Source organism: Mastigoproctus giganteus, chromosome 5 (genome assembly GCF_048544385.1).
Source record: "Mastigoproctus giganteus isolate SK-2022 chromosome 5, ASM4854438v1, whole genome shotgun sequence".
In the NCBI taxonomy this organism is placed as follows: domain Eukaryota; kingdom Metazoa; phylum Arthropoda; class Arachnida; order Uropygi; family Thelyphonidae; genus Mastigoproctus; species Mastigoproctus giganteus.
Window position 1 is genome coordinate 204704198 of NC_143579.1, and position 23526 is coordinate 204727723.

The window sequence follows — 23526 nt, forward strand, 5'->3', positions numbered from 1 at the left end:
GATCTTTTCCATCCGGTGTGGGGAAGACGGTGATTATACTCACAAGTGAGGAGGCAACTCTGGTTAGAACAGTAGTGTATTATGTAGTTTAAGGCTCCTTTGTCTTTTTACGGAATTAAAAACCCTAATTTATTATTATTATTTTTTTTTTTTTTCACTGGTTAGTCCAACTCATAGGAAAAACTCTGCTTTGATCCTTGAGGTTGGTTGTGGATATTCCTCCACAACTGAGGCTTATTTCGCTCGGGAAGGCTTATCAATCAGCACAATGCTCATGTGTGGGCTCACGACAACCCATACGGTGTGCGCCCCCATGCGGCACAACATCGCTTCGCAATAAATGTGTGGGCAAGTATGGTCGGTGACTGCTTAGTCGGCCCATACCTGTTACCATCACGCATGAACTCCGCTAAATATCGGATCTTTATTGAACAAGTTCTACCAGGGTTACTTGACGATGTTCCAGCAAATGTGAGACGCAACATTTGGTTTCAACATGACAGGGCGCCTGCCCATTATGGAAGGTGTGTTCGTGACCATTTGAACAGGCGGTTTGGGCGTCGATGGATTGGCCGTGGTGGACCCGTTGCCTGGTCCCCCACGTTCACCTGATTTATCGAGCCTTGATTTCTTCTGTGGGGGGACCTCAAATCTATCGTGTATGAATCGCCTGTGGAGACGGAAATGGATCTCGTGGCGAGACTCGTCTGCGCTACTGCTTCTGTCAAAGAAACTCCATGTGTGTTCGACCGTGTCCGCAAATCCATGCTGCGTCGGTGTCACCCATGCATCGCGTCTCATGGTGCATCAGTTGTAACATCATGAAATGCATCCATCTCGTACTCCATTGTTAATATTATGTCAAATAAATGGTTGCCACTAATTACTGTCTTGTGTCATTTCTGCTTCTTGTGCTTCTGCTACTACTTTCCCGTGACGTTTCCGGTTATGGGTTCCTATGCGATTCACATTCCTTTAGATGTTACCTACTCCCCCCTAAACGTTTGTACCAATATTTTTGAGACACCCTGTATATATATATATATATATTTATTTTTTTTATACGTGCTTACTTGGTTTGTTACAGTAATTATATATCTGGAATCACTGAAATAATAATTATATTTATTTGGCAATATTTATATCTAATGGATATGACTCCACAAAAATCTTTTTCTTTTCTTTTCTTTTATTTTATTTATTATTATTATTTATTTATTTATTTTTAAATACCAGATCTGGCTTTCAGCAAGAACTGTATACCGTAACGATGAAAATTGCAAATTGCTCGTCGTCACCTCCACCTGACCAGAGGTGACGACGAGCCTGGCGGTAGGCCGATTTTCAAGGCTCGTTTTTTTTTTTTTTTTTTGTTGTTGTTGTTGTTGTCGTCACAGAGACGGTAGTGTGAAAATAAAAGATAAAAATACTAGTTGTATTTTTCCAATAAAATATATACTGTATTGTATATATATTTTTAACCATTAATGTACTGGTGTGGTCCTGAAATTGCATACGTGGGCACTAGCATACATTCTGAGCAACTGAATGAGAACACTGCTACAAAAAAATGCAAGCTCTGTTAAGTAATATTTTAACCGTTATAATGACTTCAATAAAAACAGTTACAATGTAGTTGCCACACGGTGGATATACCAAAGTATAAAAAAATAATTCATGTTTGTTGTTTATTTTAATTTGAGCTATCATTCAAACACATCAGTTATTAAAGTGCCATAGGAATGTATTCAATATTCTTCCTTCTATTTCATTTATAAATATTTCTGTTATTGAAATGGGAAGAGAACTTCCCATTTCAATTTTCTGGAGGAAAAGCCTCATTTGCCTTCCATTCATTTCTTTCTCAAATTTCACTTACCCAACTCAGGGCAAAAACGTCACATGCTTGGCGCGAAATGTCGCTCGTGATTTTTCTGATCTCTCATTGGTTGACATTGCTGAGGTGTGTCTCTCCAATTTGCAACAATTGGCAGCAAACAAGGGTAAGGAGGGAAAAGGCACGTCTAGAATTCCCACAACTAGCTGGTTTAATCCGGTTCGTAAGGTTAACGTGTAGAATTGAAAGACGCCATGAGTTCCTATATAAGAGGCAGAAGAAGTGAAGGAAATACTCCACGATTAAAGCACGAGGAAAATTATACAGCCGTACTATTTCATCATGCGTACATCAGTAATTGCTTTCCTCCTACGGCGCAGAACGCGAGGACTACCACAACAGCGACAGTTGGTAGCCGTATTATGTCCGACTTGTCGACTTCAGCATACTAGTTCCAGTGGATTCCCATTGCCGACAAAAACACATTTAGAGCAACATCGTACTACCTCATTATATGCAAATGCTCTTTATCCCAGCTTAGATATGAACGATTTAGAAACAGCGGCAACCTATGATATTTTAAACTTCGAAAATCACAATGAAGCCTTCAGGGGAAAGTCCACGTGGGAAGTTTTCCGTGCTTTAACCGTTTTAAGGATGTGTGGATTCGAACCTCTTGTGGTTAACAGTCTGCAGGTGAATATTCTGAATTATTAATTTTATCGTATAAAAATTTGAGGCAAGATTACTTATTAATGAATTATTTCAATACGGCTGTGGTTGGCCAAGTTTGTAAGTGTGACACTTTTTTTGCATTTTAAATTAAACTAAAGGTGTGCCTCTAGTGTCAAAAACCGGTATTATAACTTATCGATATTTTATTTTAGTTTTATTGTTGTCCATTACGACACTCCATGAATATTTAATTTCGAAACAGTGGCACTGTTATTTACTATTTAGCTAAATCATTTCACTGCCTACCCTATTTAAATTAAAAAAAAAAAAAACTTTCTCACATATTGTTATAAATATGAACCAAACAGAAAATGAATAAGTTTCGATCATATTGTATTTAATTCAATTAATTATACCTCTTCCCGTTACCGAAATAATAATAATTTTATTATTTATTTATTATTTTATTAATAATTAAAACCTTCCTATCTTGATTAAATGTTTGTTTGTTTTTCTTTTAGATAATGAAGTTTTGTGAGCGGTTTCCTGGTCGCTGGTTCCTTCGTGCACTTTTTAAACCAACCATCTACAAACAATTTGTGGGAGGAGAAACACCTCAGGAAATAGGTTTATCAATTCAAAGGCTTCAAGAAAATGGAATTAGGCCTTTACTTGCGCTTAATATGGAAGAAGATATAGGAGAAGGCGGGTATGACAAATATATGACATATTTTTCTTTCGGGAAAAATACATTATATTAATTATTATTTTCGATTTTAGTGGGTTTTTTTAAATTCTGAAACAGATTGTTTAAACATTACTTCCGTTATTGTTCTTAACTTAATTTATTTATTATTTTATGATATACTGTATTTCAGTCAGCTTGTGCAATTTATAGCTTAGCTTCATTGCTTAAAATATTCCTTAAACAGCGACTTTAAAATTTAATTATAATGACTAATTTTGGTTTGTTTCCAGTGAACAATGTTTTTGTGAGTGATTTGGTTATGATGAGAAGATGAAAAAATCAGACTAGTAGTAAACGCCACACTAAATAAAGATAGCGAAAAATAGACGCTAAGAGTACTAACACAATATGGATAAAATGCACTGCTACTTGAGAATCAAAACAAAAACTTTGTGTTTATTAAGTTTAATAGAAGCCGCCAGGGCAAAATCATGAATTTATGGGTCCCAGCAGAATACTGATGTTATGTTTTAAACGGTGGCATTTATGATGTCATTTACACAGGTGTGTCCCTTCCTCTCGAAGGCAGTGTTTTTTTTTTTTTTTTTTTGGTTTCTAAAGGGATTTTTCCTATCAAGATGAGGACTCCCATCACCTGGGGTACTGCTTCCCCCCATCCCAAATTAACAGGACTTGGACTCTGGTGAAAAGTAGTTTATTTTTTATTGTAACTTTTTTTCCCTTTTGGGTCCCCCTCCTCCAACCTCAGATACCTGGTACAGCTGCATCATAGGCGGATGTCATTGGCTTCCCCCTCCCCCAACTGCCGAGCCCTACTCCGCACTAAACAGTGAGATAAAATAAAATATAGCTATAGGGAACGAAAATGAAAACTATTTTGTAATTAAACAATCATTCCTGAGTTTTAAAGATCATGAAACAAGATTCAAAATGCTATTTAACACGATCTCGATTGTTCAGCTCTTCCTTCTATCTTCGCTTTAAACTAATAAAACGCAAATGAAACGGCTGCCTTTGGAGTGACAGAAATGTTCAGAAATAACTACGCGATAAACTTTTTTGGCTTGTCTTGTCTGGGGGGTATTCATAGTTCATTCCGCCAGTGACCGGTTTGAACCGCTCAGCAACTGATCAAAGTGATGCTGTGAAAGGTGTAATACAGGGGTAGACAGTAATGTTGAAATGCAAACCTGTTTGTCTTATGATCTATTTGGAATCTTTCCAACCAGGACGGTGTTTAAAAGTTGCCAAAGTTTTACGTGTAGGTTATTCTAATTAATAACATCATAAAAGACAGAAAGATTTGATTATCAGAGAAAATTGCACTTTTTCAAGTTTTATATAATTACATAATTTTGGTATTATTATTTTTATGGTTTTGTACGCTCTGTTGCTTACGCATAGTAAACGGTTGTATTTTTGGTAATACAAAAAGAAAAAAAGTTGATTAAAATTTGTTAGTGTGCCAGAATTATGTCACACTACACTGACAATTTCCAGCGGAAAAACTAAATCTTTCAGATAGAACATCCATCCTACTTATCGATTTGGCTGCATCTGTCACCGAAGTGTTCGAAATTTCTTTTCAATTGGATATTTGGAGAAAATCCACCAGAGTACGTCGAAGGCACTAAACGCGATAGCAGTAAAAGAGTTTCAGAAATGCTTCTAATCTGGCAGAAGAGTGCTTTTTTTTTTTTTTTTTTGCAGAGATTAGAAATTATTTCGAAAGGGTAAAAATCAAAATTTGACAAGTTTAATTTTAACCTAAAGAGTCATTCCTTGAACTTACACACCCCATAAACACATTTATTATTATTATTTTAATTCGAATGTTTTCATTAAAAAAATGAACTTGTTTGATTTTTAATTTTCATACATAGAAATGAAACATAATCGAATTTATTATAATTCGATTTTTTAAAAATCATAAAATATAAATGAAACGAATTTTTGGTTATAAAAGATTTATAAGTGCTCCATCTGCTAATTTTAGAGTTGTGAAATCCATAAAATTTGCCAATCAGTGGCCTAGCCCTAGACCAGCGATTCCCAAACCTTGTCACCTGGACTTATAAACACTATTCGCAGCACGCCTAAACAGTAATTCCCATTAGTTGGAATAAAGTATTTCGTAATCTGAAGGAACACCAGTGAAAAATCCCAGGGGCTCACATCTGGTGAGTACGGGCTTTCCACACCCACGGTCCTGAGCTGGATATCATAGTTCTTCTCTTTCTTGGCGATTCCCTTTTATTTCTTACTCTTGTTTTCTTTCTCTCAGGGTAATTCAGATTTTTTTTTTTTTTTTTTTTTTTGGCTGGTGCAGCATAAGCCTCAGGCTTCCTTGTGCTATATGGCTAATAATAATCATCATCACTGGCTTTTTTAGGCAATCTAACCTAACTGATAAAACCCTCTTCGAACTTAATCGTGTATTTATGTTACGTTATTTAACCTGCCTCGAATCCATTTCATCGACAGTACTGCAGAGCACACCTGAAATGTTAATAAATTTCTAAGGTACAGAGAATTATGGAGGTTAGGCTGGCGATTGTGAACTCCCATAATGGGGGCAAGAAGTTCGCTTGGTAGTATCAACTTAGCCAGCAATTCAAGTCTTTTTCTGATTTGGGAAATGTTAGGCTTTTGAATACTGTTTAATTTGACATAAATTTCTCCTTTCCTCTTTTGACGTTAAAAACGTTTTTACTGGCGTTATATGGAAAAAAGCGTTACGTTACCTAGAAATCGTCACGAAACCCGATGCGCATGCGTTGTACTTGTTCCGTGAAGTGACGCAACAAGTACAACGCATGCGCCCAAGAAAACTCAATTGTACGCATCAAGTGTAGTGACACAACAAGTATAATTGAGCAGTGATGCGCTACATTATACTGTAATATCAGCATAATGATTAATACGCAAGTGACTGTGCCAAAATCTACAGCCCAGCGTTCGAAGGAATATCGTGAAAGAAAGAAAAGGAAGTTAGACAGAAATGTGAATCCAGATTAAATTCAACAAGAGTGTTTCGTTGTTCTCAAACTGCACCCAAAAAAACTCGAGCTGAAATAATGAAGTAATATCGTGAACGGAAGAAAAGGAAATTAGAAATTCAAACTATTCCACATCATAATGAAATTGAACCACAGAGTTCTACTATGCCTGACACTTATCAGGAATCTAAAACTCCAGCAGAACGAATGAAGAAATATCGTGCACGAAAAAAAGCGAAATTAGAAATGTCGATTAATGAGATTCCTGATTATCCCTATAGTGTCTACACGAGCTGACAGTGAGTTTGAAAAACTAGTGTACAAAAACCCATTTGGATTTAGTTGTAATGTTTGTGATCGTTTATGGTTTCAATTAGATTTGAAACCATTTACAACAACTTCATATGAATTTCATTTACAATAAGTGGGTACTTTCATGACGTGTAATACATTATTATTATTATTATTATTAGCCATATGGTGTAAGAAAGTCTGAGGCTTATGCTGCACCGGCCAAAAAAAAAAATTCCCTATTATCCTGTGTGTGTGTGTGTGTGTGTGTGTGAGAGAGAGAGAGAAGAGAGAGAGAGAGGTAGAATGGAATCACCAAGAAAGAGAAGAATGATGATATCCAGCTCAGGACCCTGGGTGTGCCAAGTCCATACTCACCAGATGTGAGCCCCCTGGGAGTAACTGTCATACTTCATTAAAAGAGGGACGGATACCAACTATGGCCACGTCAAATGGATTTATATATATCCAACATATCCCACTCATTTTCCTCCACTGGATGTTGTAACTGAGCGTTTGATATCACCACGATTACCCTTTATGCAAATTCGTCGTTTACGTTATGAACACGGACAATATAGGATCATTGGAAAAGTTAAAAATGTACCAGTTAACGTAAATACGATGGTTCATCAATTACCTAGAGAATTGGATGACGATTATGCCATTAATGTACATATAAAACGAAGACTCATACATAAATCATCATATCTATATGGATGTGTGCAGAAGAAAATAGTGAAAATATGGTTACGGTATTTGATAAATTCACCTTTGTATAAATTCTACGGCATAAAAGTGAGTTGCGATTTCTTAGGGACAAATGATCATAGTAAACAGCAACATTCAGATGAAATTGTGGAACCTGTCAACAATGATGATGAACTATGTTAATTCAACAACAAACATTATTATGGTCTGAAGATAAATATTTAAGTATAGCACCGGGTCAGAAATAATCTCCAACAAGTTTCATATTTGATATACATGCAGAAGAACTTTCTTTTCCAGCTATATATTTGGGACATGCACGGAAATTTAAAAATGGATTGAAAATTACCCCCTTTATGATGGCATCGAGTGAAATTCGTAGATCTGATCGTCGTGGAGTAACTCTCCAACATTTGCATGAAAATTATGCGAATGCGTACAGCAGAAAATTTACAAATTGCATTTAGATCAGTAGGAATAACGGCTAACATTACTCGTTCTATATTGGAATCTAAAGAATTTATAAAAAAAGTTATTAGTCTAACTTGGCATTTCTAAAATCAGTTCCCAATTCAGCATATTATTGGAGTCAACGTAAACGAGGTGTGTTTGCCATGATTCGTCAATTAGGAAAACCTACAATGTTCTTGAGTGCGTGTGAACCAACATGGCCCGTATTACTATGTATGTTATACAAATTCAGATATAAACGAGAAATTACAACTAATGAAGTTATGGATCTACCTTACATGGAAAGAGCTACATTAATAAATGAAGACCCCGTAACGTGCGCCATATACTTTAATAAAATTGTTGAGAGTAAAGTATACTCAAAATTTTAAAATCGAAAGCCTTAAGTTCTTTTGGGAAATATGTTGTGAATTTCTTTAAACGCATTGAATTTCAACATAAGGACTATGGTAACTGAAACAAGATACACAATTTTGACACCCAAACGACCCCAATTATTGTATGCAGTCTTGGCTGTTGTTGTTGTTGTTGTATTTGGGTTTTTTTTTTTTTTTTTTTTTTTTTTTGGCAAAAGGGCCATATTGTGCCTGTTCATGATTTGCTTGTCACTATGATCAACAGTCTTGGCTTTGCACAAGGTATCCAAGTTGGTTTTGCACGAAAAAAAAATTACTAGTCTGTAGTTCATCTTATCATTAAAAACTCCACGTTAAATTTGTTTTTATTTCCATCTGTTGTAGCACGTTGTGAACATTGAGAATTTTTAAATGAAGCATAATTTTATGATGTGCGTTATATGCGGTTTTTAAGTTCACAACTTCCAGGTTACTGCTTGTCGACCCACTTAAACATGGATGTAAATAAATAAATAAATTTTCTGTTTATATTCCGTATTGATCATATGATCAGAGGCATTCACAAGGTAGCGAGAATACAAGAAACAGCACCGTATTTAGTATCTCACCGGCTTGAATCCTTGTCGCTCAAAGCACGTGTAGTTACGCACCCTCACATTGACAACTCGGCAACGGTGGCTTTTTTACACCAGTCTGGGAACGCGTTCGCGTCTCCACCCCGTGCCCAGTTGCACCATCCGTGCAAATCTCTGGTTCCCAATTCCGAATAGCACGAGGCGGTTGTTGTGAATCGCGAGGTGGCGCCGTTCACCGTCTCTTTGAACCTAGCACACCCATCCTCACGTGCCACCTACGCATGACAAACTGCTCAGTCTCGCCGTGGGCGGGCATAGGGATTCTCCCAATGCCTGTGCCGCTTGGTTTTGCATCCGTAGAATTTTATGTGTTTCCCATTTGGATCATCTCTTGAGTTCTGTTTTATCATTTCAGACTTTTTTTTATCACTCCAAAAGTCACTCAGTGCAAGGTCCATGATTTTATCTTTCATTGCTGATAATGAATTCCATGAACCCCAAACTTTTAAAAGAGGAACACAATTTAATACAGCTTCTCCATTTTCTTCATCGTTTAGCAGCTAACTTGAAAAATAAAATTTAAATCTTTGTAAACTTCATAACGAACGACTGCGTCCACTCACATTTTGGACGTCACTACTTGCAACAAGACGTGCTGTTATTTCTTAGATATGAAGAGAATATATTATTCGCATCACCAAAATATTTATAAGGTCTCAACTGTTAGGGGAATCTACACCCTTTAAGGGGTGTTTACGTCTTCACGGTTAAGCAATAGCGAAACTGCCATACTGCCAGATCTGCGATAGCTAGGGGGTTGGAAACCTGACCATAAGTTTGGTATGGTGTTAAAGAGAAGGGGGGGGGGAGACGGAATTTGTAATGCCATTTCTATGGTTAGGTGACCTAAATAATCGTTTAACCAAACGGCAAAACTAGCAGTGCTCAAGTTGCTCCAGGACCTGGTAAAGTGCATATACTGTTAGTCCAGGAACCCATAAACCTTAATTTTAGGGCATCAAAAATTATGTACACCGTCTGAGTACTGTACTTAAATATTGTTTTTGTTATTTACGTAATAACAGTAGAATAATCGCACACAGTCACTCTACCTGTTGCGATAAACGTGAATATCTGGTAACTAGTGTAATCTGTCAATCAGACGAAATATCTTGATAAACAAGTATTCTTTCGTTCGGTCATGTTGTTTAGGATACTATGGCTAATGGACCTTTGCCTTTTTATTTTATTTAAAAAATGTCAAATTAAAATTTTTTTTTTTTAAGTATAATTTTATATTTCTTTACACAGGTACAGTTCGGGTTTTTTAGTCCAGATGTTGGACTTTTTTTTTTTTGCAGGTTACACCATAAATAAGTTGTTGTTTGTTGGATTTAATGGTGCAAGGGTTAAATAAGTTGTGAAAAAGTGCACCGGTCATCAATGATCGTTATCAGAGTCGGTAATTTCAAAATTTGTACATGTTCAGTTTTGTTTTTCTGGACATTATTGTTATATTGGATGTTAAATTTAAGCTGTTCCCGTTTACTGTTTAATTTGATTTTTGTAAAAGATCAGTTAGCCCGTTAAGTAAATGCAATTTATTAATAATAATAAAAATAAAGTAAATTCCTCTACTTTTTAAAATGGCAGGCGAAAGTTCCAAAATGAAAAGAACTTCAAATTTAATAAAATGGTTAGAAGTAGAGGAAGGCCAAGAAGATGGAAGGTTGATCCATCCTAACCCAAAAAGCAGCATGATTAAGGGTTAAAAGAAGTTAGAATGTGAACAATTTAGTTGTTTTGGACACACACAACCAGATAAGTTTGCCAAATATTGTATTTGGAATAAAATGTTTACTCAAAATTAAGTGTGAAAGTAAAAATACTATAAAAAGACTGCTGTTTCTGCCAAGAATGTATCAAACGTAGAACAATTTTTAAAATCAACACGAACGAAAATAGATGTATGATAGATAGATGTGCGACAGAATGTGATAATAAAGTGATTACAAAATATGAAGATTATAGTTGTTTGGGATACGCACAAACAAATAACTAATATTGTATTTGTAATATAACGTTTACTGTAAATTATGTGTGAAAGCGGTGCAAATGGTACGGAAACCAAAAAAATGATACGAAGAGTGCAGTTTTTGATGACATGATTAGAATGTAAATGCCACAATTTGTGAAGAATATAGTTGTTAGAAATACGTACAAACGGATAGGGAGATTGCTAATATTGTATTTGTAATATAGAGTTCGCTGTAGGTTAGGTGTGAAAGCGATAAAAATGCCAACTGAAATTTAAAAAAAAAAAAAAAAAAATGCAGGTTCACTATCAAATTTTGAACAATTTTTTAAACAATAAGTACGACAATAAACTATGTATAAGTATAGTGCGAAAGCATCAATAATACATAGCCAAATCTGAACAGAATATTAGCAAAGCAGCATCGTTTTAAGTTATATCTCATATTGTGAATACCTTCACGATATGTAGTGCAATATCATGGCAACTCGTTGTGAAGGTATTCGCAATATGAGATATAACTTAAAACGATGCCGCCTTGCTGATATTCTGTTCATTCAGATTTGGCTATGTATTATTGATGCTTTCGCACTATACTTATACATAGTCTAGACTTTTCCATAGCTTGAGGCTTACGCCCTAAACGTTTTATATTAACCCCGGGGGCTCACATCTGGTGAGTATGGGCTTGGCACACCCAGGGTCCTGAGCTGGATATCATCATTCTTCTCTTTCTTGGTGATTCCCTTCTACTTTTGACTCTCTCTCTCTCTCTCTCTCTCTCACTCTCTCACTTTCAGGGTTACTCGGGAACTTTTTTTTTTTTTTTTTCCTGGTGCAGCATAAGCCTCAGGCTTCCTTGCATCATATGGATATTAATAATAATAATAATAATATAGTACCACAATAGATTATGACGTGGCCGTATTCAATAGCATAAAATCTCATCTTATTTTTTAAACAAAATGTTTTTAAACAATAAAATGGATTTTGAGTTACGTTTCTTCACGAGTTTAAGTTTTAAGAGATATGAACCGTCCCTCCCCTCAGATGCGGAGTTAACATGGAACACGCTCATTTTACTATTTTTCAAAGTCTTAATACGCAGACTTACCTCTCTGGACTTGCAACATTTTACAGCTGAGACAAACGTGTTTGTTTCCTTGAGATGTATGGAGAATAAGAAATTCCGATAATTACAATGGCATGTAACATAGCGCGTGGAAAGCTCGTTTTCGGAACTCGCTGTTGTACACGAGGTTACGAACGGAAAAACAAGCATAACTGCTGCTGAAGGAAATACTGTACAAACAAAAACGAAAAAACATGAATCATTACATAATCATTATTAATAACGAAAAAAAAAAGTAAAGTAAATAGAATTGGCTTTTCGAAAATATACCTGGAAATAGAAATACGGAAATTATAATAAACCTGTAGTCGAATCCTGCCCGGGGGGGGGGGGGTAGAGACAAAAAAGTTGAGGAGGGAAGGTGACAACTAAAACTACAAATAATTTTTTTTTATTTTTTATATATTTTTTACAAATATATCCAAGTACTGTATATATTTTCAATTATATTGGGCTTCTGACCAATAAACAAATTGAGAAATCGGTATTATTATTATTATCAGCCATATGGTGCAAGGAAGCCTGAGGCTTATGCTGCACCAGCCAAAAAAAATTCCCCAGTTACCATGAGAGAGAAAGAGAAGTAAAAAGGAGTCACCAAGAAAGAGAAAGAGAAGTAAAAAGGAGTCACCAAGAAAGAGAAGAATTATGATATCCAGCTCAGGGCCCTGGATGTGCCAAGCCCATACTCACCAGATGTGAGCCCCTGGGGTTAATCTTCTAATTGAATAAAGTTTGTTAGCTTATATGCAATTTATTTTTTATTACAGCTTTATGTTAGGGTATTATTTTGAAGTCACTGTTGCTGTATTCTTTAATTAATTCTTATTATTTTCAAATAGATATGATAATAAAGTTTCAGTTATTTAAATAAAGAAATAAAGCTTTTATTGAAACGGTGAAGTTTCAATTATTTGAATAAAATTTCAATGCAAAGTGTGTACTTTGAAAGACAGATTTATGCAAGGTACTTTAGGTGCCCCCCCCCACCCCGGAAATAGTTCAGAGAGGGTGGGGGGTTTAGAAAGATACCTGTAGAGAAAGTCCACTTATTGACTTTGTGCTGTGGGGCATCCAAGAGCCTAAATTCATCCCTGGTGCATTGACCTGTATGAAGTAACTTCTTTCTTTTTTTTTTTTTTTCCTAATATACTTTCAGTTGTTTGGATGTGCAAGATGTGTTCTTTAAAAAAATATATATATATAAAAACTGTTCAATCAAATTTAAATTATAATTGTAGATTATTATTTTGAATAAAGCTTCAATTTAGTTGTATTATATTTTATATCAGTATTTCTTAATATAACTATCCCCTCCAATAAGCACTTTTTTTTTTTTTTTGTTTTCCAAGCTTTCCTTGCATGTGTCCAGTATTTTGTCTAACAAGCCTAGTAGTGCTGCAATTGCTTCAAGTCCCCAAAGTCATGAGGCCCTGGAACAGTGCACTTAATTGTAGTACAAAGACCCCAGACCTTATTTTTAGGGTCTCTAAAAATATGTGCATCAGCACCCTGGAGTACCTAAATCTGGAATTTGATGAATCTTTTGATCTCTCGGTTGGTTGACTAAAAATGAAGAGGAAGGTGTTATTTTTAAAAATTATTCCTCTGTACAGTTTTTCTGATTACCATCATAGTTTGTGCCACTGGTGCCCAAACTGTAGACTGCAGATATTTTAAAATGTCTCATCTATGCTAGGTGGAATCTATAAAGGTATCTTCAGTCAGAGCTAAGTCAGCCAATCTTAGGTAAAGGGAGTATTACCCCCCCCCCCCATGTTATTCAAAGTTTTTTCCAGGCCCACGCAATATGCAGATTGGCCTGAGAACACACACACACATGGACACTAGGTATAACCATAGGATACATGAAGCTGTGGCAGGTCCTGCAAGTTGGTAGTAGTTCTAACAAATATTAAACTAAGATCCTAATAATGTAGCTGACTTGAACTATATGGTTGGAAAACAGTGGGATGAGGAATAGATTCATCAGTATATCTCACAACTAATGATCTACCTGTTAAGAGTTTGATTGACAAATTTTGAGTAACAGAAATTTTGTTGTTGATTATAATCAAGAGGTTCTCTTGGTTATTAATTCTGAAACCATGCCACATTTTGAGCATCAATAAAACATTTATTTACCAATAAATTATGAGCAGAAACCACTGAAAACAATTTCTCTTTCAAAAATGTTTATGGCTTGAGCAGATCAAAAGTGGATAAAACTATGAACAGAGAGGAAATATGAGGAGTTAAATAAATGAAATTAATTTATCTAATTACAGAATTTATTATAATTTTTCTCTTAGGTATACAATGTGCATAAAACTTTGTTCTGTTTCAGGCAAGAATATGTTTATGAGAAAAACTGTATGAAGATTCTTGACTGTTTAAACATGGCTACTACTATAGGAACACAAGTTCCCATGTTGACGTTAAAATTGACAGGATTATTATCAGCTGACTTAATGGTGAGTTAATTTACTTTATTCATATACAGGTAACCCCCATATAACACGGTAGTTAGGTTCCTACAAAATCTCGTGTAATGCGAAACCATGTTATATGGGCCTAAGAACCAGTACAAAAAGTGGGGTTACATTCCAAAAGCCAACAAAACTATCGGAAACTTAATTTTTATAGTCGTAATAACTTAATATTTTAACTTTATTTTTATAGTCGTAATAACTTAATATTTTAACTTTATTTTTATAGTCGTAATAACTTAATATTTTAACTTTATTTTTATAATAGTAGTAACTTAAATAGTAATAACTGAAGAAACGTCTTACCTTACAAACTGTGATACTTATATGTCAGATAATGTACGTTCATTTAATTTTCTTCTTCATTGCTGCTAAGCACATTCTCTTTTGCAGCATCTAGATTTCATGTACCTTCTGCTCTCTTTAAAAGTCACGAACTGCACTTTTCAAAGTCACAATTATTTTTTATGGTCTCAACAAGCACAAGTTCAATAGTTCAATATTTTGTTATGAGATCCCTAACCCAGGGATCTCATAACAAAATACAGTGGGTCCCGCTTTAAATGATACGTGAAAATTGGAAGAATGTTTTCCAGTTAGCAAAATAAAAATAAATTTACACTTACATACATAGCTTAATTAATATGTCTTGATATGCACATACTAAATATTAATATGCACATACTAATTGATATTTCTGTTCACTGACTTTTTTTTTGGTTGTAAAATTTTAAACAGTAAAAATGATACGCAATTAATAATAAAATACAGCATGCACAGGTTGCAACAAACACGATATGCACAAGTGAGATACAAAATAATGAGTTTCTGAAAATTTAATTATGTTTTTTATATGATTGAATATTTCATAGAAGGGGAAACACATTTCAACATAATAACGTGAAAACCCACAGAATTACAGATATCAGTACTAAAGCAAATGCAAGAAGATCGAGTTTACTACCCATTTATAATTTATTACACTAACAGAAAAGACCAATAAACTGGAAACTGCAAATTGTTTTTATTGTTTTATGGTAGTGACCTCCAGAAATGTGCTTTTGAAAAATATCATGAAGGTGATAACAACTAGTGAGTCAGCAGCAGGGATTCACAAAAAGGAATGGAAACATTGAAAATTACATCTAACATAATAGCAGGGTTTTCCCACCACAAAAGCTTAAAAATACCATGTTATGCAAGATTTCCCGCAATTCTCAAACTGTGTTAGGGCGAAACCTTGTTGTAGAAGTATTGTGTTGTGCAAGGATTGCCACAATTTATCAATCGTGTTAGAGCAAGACTGTGTTGTAGAAGTACCGTGTTATATGGAGGGCTGCCTGTACAGCAATATAATAATCAGATTAGATTATTTATATATTGAGTGGAATGGAATTATTTTTCCAAAAATGAAATGATAGCTTCATTTCATTTTTGGAAAAGTAATATTTTTCCAGTCTGTCTTCAAAAATGTTTATTAGAAGTAATACTTGTGAAAGTTAAATCTGACTACATTTTTTGGGCTGCTTCTTTCCTTTTCTCAGCTCTTGAATAAATGAATTACAGTGTTTTGTTGTTGTTGTTTTGGTTTTTAGGAGCATTAACAACTAAGGCCATATTGCTCCGGGAGATATGCGGTGGTCATTCCCTGACCTTTCCGCATCCTCTGTATTTGGTGATCACGGGCTGAAACCCCTGTCTAATGAAGAAGCGTGTGCTACGCACTGCTGCTCCTGCCCACCTGGCTATGGAGATGCCTACAGTGTTTTCTTAACCTGTCAACAGTTGCTGGAAATTTTGAAATTTCTCTGTGAGCACGAAAATTTGAAAAATTAGCAAAAAATAATTCAAAATTGTTAATTTTTTTTTTATGCCACCTATATTTTAAATCTTTTTTTGAATGCGACTGTGAAAAAACCATGTTCTATATTAAAAATATGTATTTTTAATTAATTTTTGAGAATTAAAACTCCTTTTAGACCTGTTGGTAATCTAATGTAATTTAAAAACTGTGCCCTTTAACCTACACTTTGATTCGAGGAAAGAACATCAGTAATAGGAGTGCTCACTATGAGAAATATGAAGCCCAATCATAAACACTTTGATTCCAGATGATACATCACTATCACAGAGCCAGAGAGGATTGGAGGAAAACATGAGGCAGTAAAGCCAGCTTGCTATCAGTAATCCTTTATGATGTATGTCAATAAACATGTGCATATAATTAGGTTTAACTTAATCATGAAATTTTCCTAATTGTGCAATAATTAATAGGCATTTCTGGAATTTTCTTCGGAGAATTCAAAGATAATGTTTTCAACAAGTATTAAGAATTTTTGGTTGTGTGGATAGAATAGATGAAGCATAAATTGTTGAAATATTGTCAAGATTGAATTAACCCCATGTAACTAATGCAGAGTTAGAAAGACTGCAAGTTGCCTCATCTGAATTATGGTTTATGGATTTGATACTACAGTTAATCAACTTTTGATGTGAGAATTGAAGGACATAATTGAATCATGCAGATTCTCTAAACAAAAGAAGAGAAACACTTCACTACATGTAATTAGTATATATTTATTAAATTTAGAAAACCAAACAATAATAAATAGAGAATTTAGATACAACCATACATATGATCTTGAAGAATAGATGTAATGGATGGTTATGCCTAAATTCTCTATTTGCTTGGTATTGTTTAATTTTCTAAATTTAATAAATATATGTTAATTACATGCAGTAAAGAATTTCTCCTCTTGTATACAGTTAATCAAGTTGTTACTCAAATTCATAAAACGTGTTAGAGGAAAGGAATTTCCATTCAAAAGAAAGCAGTAAAAGAAAATGATTGAATTAAAGTAAACTTTGCCTCAGAAATCAGTATTGAGATTGTGCGTTGAATAGTCTGAATATTCCAAATCTGTATAAGAAATTAGTATAAATAATATTCATCGAATACTCGCTTTGATATACAACGGAATATTGTAGTTTGGTTGTGTAATATTTAATTGTCACAAGAAATTTAAGCTGGAAGACAACATATTTCTAGACGTATTGTATGAAGATAGTTTTAAAACACAGTTAACAGTATTGTTATTCCCCCTACTGTTTTGCACACAGTTCTCTCCTGTTAAGCTTCTGTTATGTTTTTATAGTTTGTGCTGCCGTAGGTTTTTTTTTTTTTTGGAAAAATTTTGAAGACTAGGAATGTAAGGGGTTGAATTTATAAAAAGCATTAGAACATCTTCTAAGAGTGGAAGTGCTGGAACTCAGAATATACATAAAAGGTGTATTATATTCAAAATTTATACTGTAGTAGCTTTTCCAGTGATATGGTAGGATAACATTTGTATTTTGAGAAACTGTCTTTTATAATGTTGAAACAGTGAACTAGAACTTTTCTACCTCCTTTGACTAGTTAATAAAACAATAGTTATATTATAAATATTTCAAATAAAGTTATGAAGAATTCACTGCTCTGCCTTCAAGGAGGATAAAATTTAATATTATCTAATTTGCATAACATTAAATTACTATATTTTCTTTAGAATATGGCATGCACTTCTTTTTTTGTAAAATGTTGCCTTCCATCTTATGGTCCAAAGATTTACTAGGCATACTGAGTGAGTGATGTCTTTCATTCTGTAATTATAGGTGGGGGGGGGTGTTAGCCAACTTCAATGATTGCTCATCTCAATTACTAAACTCTAAAAGGATTCGTTTGTGAGGAGTGGACCAAATGAATGGAGCCTCCAAATCACAGTTTCACACCAACAAGATGAATGAAGCAACCAACCATTTCCCAGCCATGTAAATAGGTAAAAAATTAGTAGGATTTGGTGAACCATATGATAGTTGCCATCTTCCAAGAAATGTGGAATTAACAATGTCCATGATGGCTCTAAAAATAATGCACTTTTTGAAGGATTATATGATGAGTAAAAGCTTCATTTTACGCTGACCTTTTGTTTAGTAAGCAATTATGAATTTGTATTTCAAATACTGTGTATGCAATAAAATATTTTTTCCAAAAATTGCCTTCTAAAATGTGGGTACATTTTATGGTCTGGGGCACCTCCTCGTCTGGAAAATACAGTATATTAGAAGAAATTTATTTATATATATATATATATAAAATGGAAAATATTTAAGAATCTTATGTATATTATTTATGTAATTTACAGACTACTCTAAGTAAAGCATATAATGAAAGTCACACTAGAGAATCTTTAATAGAAGCTGTGATCCAGTCAATGGCAGGAAATGAGATAGAGGTAAGCAGCAATTTTGAGTTATCATAAATAACACTCTTCAGTTAAATATTGTTTTATGGTAGAATATCCAAATTTAATCAGACTTTATCAAATCAGTTTTACTAAAAATGTGCACCTACTTACATGCACAAACATGTATATATTTTTGTAGGTGTGTGGTTGCTATTTGCCATTCAGCAAATAGCAAACTGAGCTAATGTGTTTTTATTTTAATTTCAGGAAGAAATATTTTGTGGCTTGCTATCTAATGAAGAACTAAAAAGTTTCCAAAATGGTGTGCAGCGATTGAAAAGAATAGGACAGGTAAGTTATTTTTCCAGTAGTTTTATCGATTCTAGTAGGACTAAAACAAAATCATATCTTTAAATTATATATATGGACATCAAGTTCAGTTTTAGAATATAACTACCTACTATAACCTGAAAATTAAAGGTAGCCATTAAAGGAACGCACGCACACACGCACAATGAAAAATATCATTAAAAGATTAAAATATAAACAATTATTGAATCTTATATGAAACCTTTACATTAATTATTTACTGAAAATAACAAATAAGTTGAGCTTCATACATTCAAAATCATAATAAGAGATGAACAATCATTATATTCTGTAGTGACTTTCTCTTCCATTTGCAGGAATCCTCTTCACAGGATTTTGGGTGTTAGTATACTGTATTACATTTATATTTCTCAATTGATAAATCTTTTACTACACAAACAATCACAACCACCTGAATATTCATTACCAATGTCTTAAATGCTGATTTCCAGATCATTCTCTAGTGGTTGATGGATAATTTAATTTATATCTGTCCTGAAATCTGGCCTTTATAATATTCTGTAATCATTTTCAATGATATCCAGATTTCTAAATGAGCATGTTTTTTTATACTTGGAATAATATTAATATCTGACTTTTCTTAACACAAAAATATCATATTTGATAGTTTCCTTAGCCTTCAAAACACTAACTTATTTCTGTTGCTCACATTGTTTTTTTTTTTTTTTTTTTGTTATTTCTCTTCTGAACAAATTAACCTTGCATAAATTCCAAGCTTGCCCCCATATACTGTTCCCAAATTTGCAGAAATTAGTGAATGCTTATAGAAGCACTTAATAATAAAACTGAAAAATTTTTACTTTTGTTCAAAAGAGAACAGATGCATTATTTTAACAGTAACCCATCCTTCTCTTACAAATTTTTCCCTCATCACACACATTAAATTTCTACTTAGCATTCCATTTCTGTATATATTTTCATCGAAATTATTCTTGTAAAGTGGCGTCTCTAATTCTGTGATCTCATCAAAACTAATTAGAACAAACATGTGAGTCAGAAGCATTTATTTACAATTAAACTCTTGTTCATCCCTTTGGTTTCATTCTCTGAAATGGCCTCCTCCATGTTAAACTTCTGAAAATTCTGAAAATTTAAATATATGCAAATTCAAGAATAATATCAGTAAGTTTCTTTTGGCTTTCCAATCCTCAGCCCATTTATCATACTACTGTACATATATGTTTAAAACTACAATAAAATGAGGGAATGAAAGAAATGCATTTCTGCCCACTAAGATTGATGAAAGCACGTGTGCAAAAGTGTGTAGTCAAGAATTTTTGTCTTTTAAATCTAAGAGTAATAAGAAGCATTCAAAAGTTGTCCCTTTCCAGATAGATTACATATCATTGGAATCCTTGTTGAATGACTGATTAAGCAATGATGGTTTCATTCTAACACTTTTGTACATTGATAATACTGCTAGCAATTAAAATGTGTTGCAGTTAGATACAGTGCTTTCTTTGTGTACCTGCATATATTAGCCCAAGTGATCTAACATTTTTGCAGCACCATCAGCTAAGAATAGGCAGAATTGATCACCTGTGAACAACCCTAGTTATTACATACTTGGCTAATTAATCCCGTAAGTCCACTCAGGGGTTAGTTCCTTTGGGATGGCAGCTTTATGACCAGAAGGATCATAAAGTCAGGAAGAACTCAGATTTCAGAAACAACGGGCTCCTTTTTTTTTTTTTTTTTTTTTCTTCTTCTTATCTCTAAAATGCCTATCTTCGCCATCCAAGAAATCTAATGAGTGTTCAATAACAGTGAAATATATACAAGATTTAATGGTCTCTTTGGATGTGGATGAAGTCTCTGTGAAATGTGTTTGGAGACAGAGCCAGAATTTTGAAGACAGCCAGAATAACCTGAGCCTATTTATTTATATCTTATGCAATATTGGGAGGAATGAAATCTTGGAGAGAAACTAGAAGTTAAAGAGACATCTCATGGTGGGCAAAAACTCTTCCATTTATAAGCAGCAGTCATAGTGCTTCCTCCCCTGAATTGGGGGAAGCTGACAACCTAAATAATAACTGTGTGAATATGGCCACCAATACAAAGTCAAGTGACAGAGTAGCCCCAGCCATTGCTTTCCAGGCAATTGTTCTGGATGGATGTTTAAGCTAATTTTTTCTATGTGCATAGAAGCAAGCTTACAAATGGAGCCATGTCAAACCTTGGATTTCACCATGCTGACACTAACTTAATACAGTCCTGTTCGATGTGCATTAATACTATATTTAAGTAGTAGAACTGACTTAAACAACATTTTTAATCAGTTTAAAATTACTACTCTTGATAACATAGTAAAATAGTGTGAGCATTTATTCTCAGTAATCATAAAATGATGCCTCTTTGAATCGACAGATAAAAGTGGGAATAGAGAAATGATCCCATTTCATCAGATGGTACTTGCTGTAAATTTAAGCCTTCTTTCACCCTTTCCTATCCTAAGGCTGCCCAGCAATGCCATACATTACAACCATCAAAAAGCTTAATAGTAGTGCATTGGTTCAAACACCCTATCAATCAGCAAGGCATACATTCCAATCAAGAAGTTGAGGATACCATGTGTTGCTGAATGGCTGCCATTGCTTAGTCAAGTAAAGCCTTTGGAGTCTCCCTCCTGGGCAGAGAATCATAGTGAGACCTTCTCCACTGGCAGCCAACTGCCTTCAAGCTTTAAGATGGCTGCCACATCTACACACAATAGGTGATTCCACGGCTCTTCCCATCATACAGATGAATACAGGATATTTACATTTGAAGTCTAGGTTTGAGGGTTAAACCTAGCACCAGTACAGAGAAAATTACAACTGTATTAAAGAAGACCTTCAGTTTATAGTAGTAATAACTTAGTTGTTAGTGAAGAGTAGGCCAAATTATTACTAATGTAAGTTGAAGCGACATTGCAATACAGCAATGTTGCTTCAACTTGTTTGATTCTTTCTGTTGAGCCATGTACCAGACTGGATTGATTATGATTCCTTTCTCAAAAATGCAGTGTGGATATTACTCAGAGTCCCAAAAAAAATCAGCCAACATTATATTACTGGGTGATAATATTCAACTTTTTGTTCAAGGTGATGCTTTATGGCGAAATTTGTTGGACTGTCGTTTGTTTTCCATATCACAGTGGTGAATACAGGATATTTCCTGTCACAATAACATTTAAAAATGCATCCTTCTTGCATTCAGAGTGGGACAAAAGTTTTTGACACACTTTCACTTGTCTTTTCATTTCTTTTGCAAGCTTTCCGGGGACCTATCTGGTACCTATCTTTTTTGTATCCTAGCTTAGACAAGAAGGTGTTAATTTCATACTTTATATAAATCTGTAAAGTTGGAGTGATGTCTAATTAATCTCATTATTACCATGAATAAGTTCATTTGTGCTTTGTCACCAATGTTGCCAGTCATCTGCCTTGATTTTGATCATTAATAATAACTTTAGTAACATACTACCTTTGACTCATAAAAACTCACTGATAAAAGTGCTGACATCAACAGTTTAGTCCTTATACACAGCTAGTTATTGTCAATAAATTTGAACAGGTTTGTTTTTGGCCATCAGAAACTCAATAATTGCACACTGAACTGCATCATCAAAGATGCTTCTGTTTAAAACAGCATAACTTGCATATGATGACCACACAGAAGTTCTACTGTGCGCATACTAGAATCTATTAGCTATGGGGAGAACCTAGTTGGAATTTGTTATGCCACCTAGTGCTGAGCTTACAGATAAGAGGCATTACTTTTTAGGCTTCACTGTGTAAGAGATTGATAGTAATTTTCTGTAATGTGGAGGCCATTAATTTTATTATTTTATTTTATCTGATGTAAATTATGTTACATTGTTTTGGAATGAGTTGTCAGCATGCTGGTTTAGAGTTACTCATGCCACATGTTTGAACTCACATGTACCACAAAATACAGTAATATTTGTGTATACTCTTATCTTTATCTCTAACCACCTCTGACTCTGTGTGGTCATCCCATAAAATGTCTTTATTTGTAATTCCTCATTGAAATGTGAAAGCTGAACAAGGTGATAGGTGAAACTGAATAAATATTTGATAGGAGAATTAATTAGTAGTATTTGGATAAGTCCTTATTGATATGTACAAGGATACTATTATGAAGATTACAAAATCAAGTCTCTCGTAAAAAAAAGTACGCACAGCCCATTTTTAGCTATTATGCTGATAAATTGGCTGCAATAAAACAATTACATTGAAATTGTAAACATTTCTGGTTTCAACCATCCAGACAAAGAAAATTTATTTTATTTCTTTATTTATTATTAATTGCAGCAACCCTATTATATTCAAAGCATTTTCTTCATTTGGAGAAATCTGTTGCTTGCAGAATGGATGAAAATAATTTTTTTTTCCATAGCAGCATAAAAAACCTTTTCATTCAATGGATTTTTTTTTTTTTTTTAGTTTTATTATATAAAACTACAGTCACATGAAATATAGTTTGAAACATGCAGATAAATAGATACAATTATGAACTTTGGATTATTTCTTCATTTAAAAAATCTAAAGTTATTTTTTTATTATTTTTTTTTTGATTTGGTAGTTGTTGGCGCATCGGCTTCTGTGGCCATATTGCACCTCCC

At 34.1% G+C, this 23526-nt stretch overlaps 1 protein-coding gene across 1 annotated transcript in view; it reads left to right on the top strand.

Annotated features, from left to right (window-relative positions):
- Nucleotides 1–2021: 2021 nt before the first annotated feature.
- Nucleotides 2022–23526, top strand: part of LOC150086024 (hydroxyproline dehydrogenase-like) — a 34308-nt gene continuing 12803 nt past the window's right edge. Inside the window, exons 1-5 of the mRNA XM_090374339.1 lie at nucleotides 2022–2533; nucleotides 3034–3221; nucleotides 14139–14265; nucleotides 18465–18554; nucleotides 18774–18857. Coding sequence (XP_090230465.1) covers nucleotides 2180–2533; nucleotides 3034–3221; nucleotides 14139–14265; nucleotides 18465–18554; nucleotides 18774–18857 — 843 coding nt within the window. The 5' untranslated portion in view covers nucleotides 2022–2179. The remainder of the gene's footprint in view (nucleotides 2534–3033; nucleotides 3222–14138; nucleotides 14266–18464; nucleotides 18555–18773; nucleotides 18858–23526) is intronic.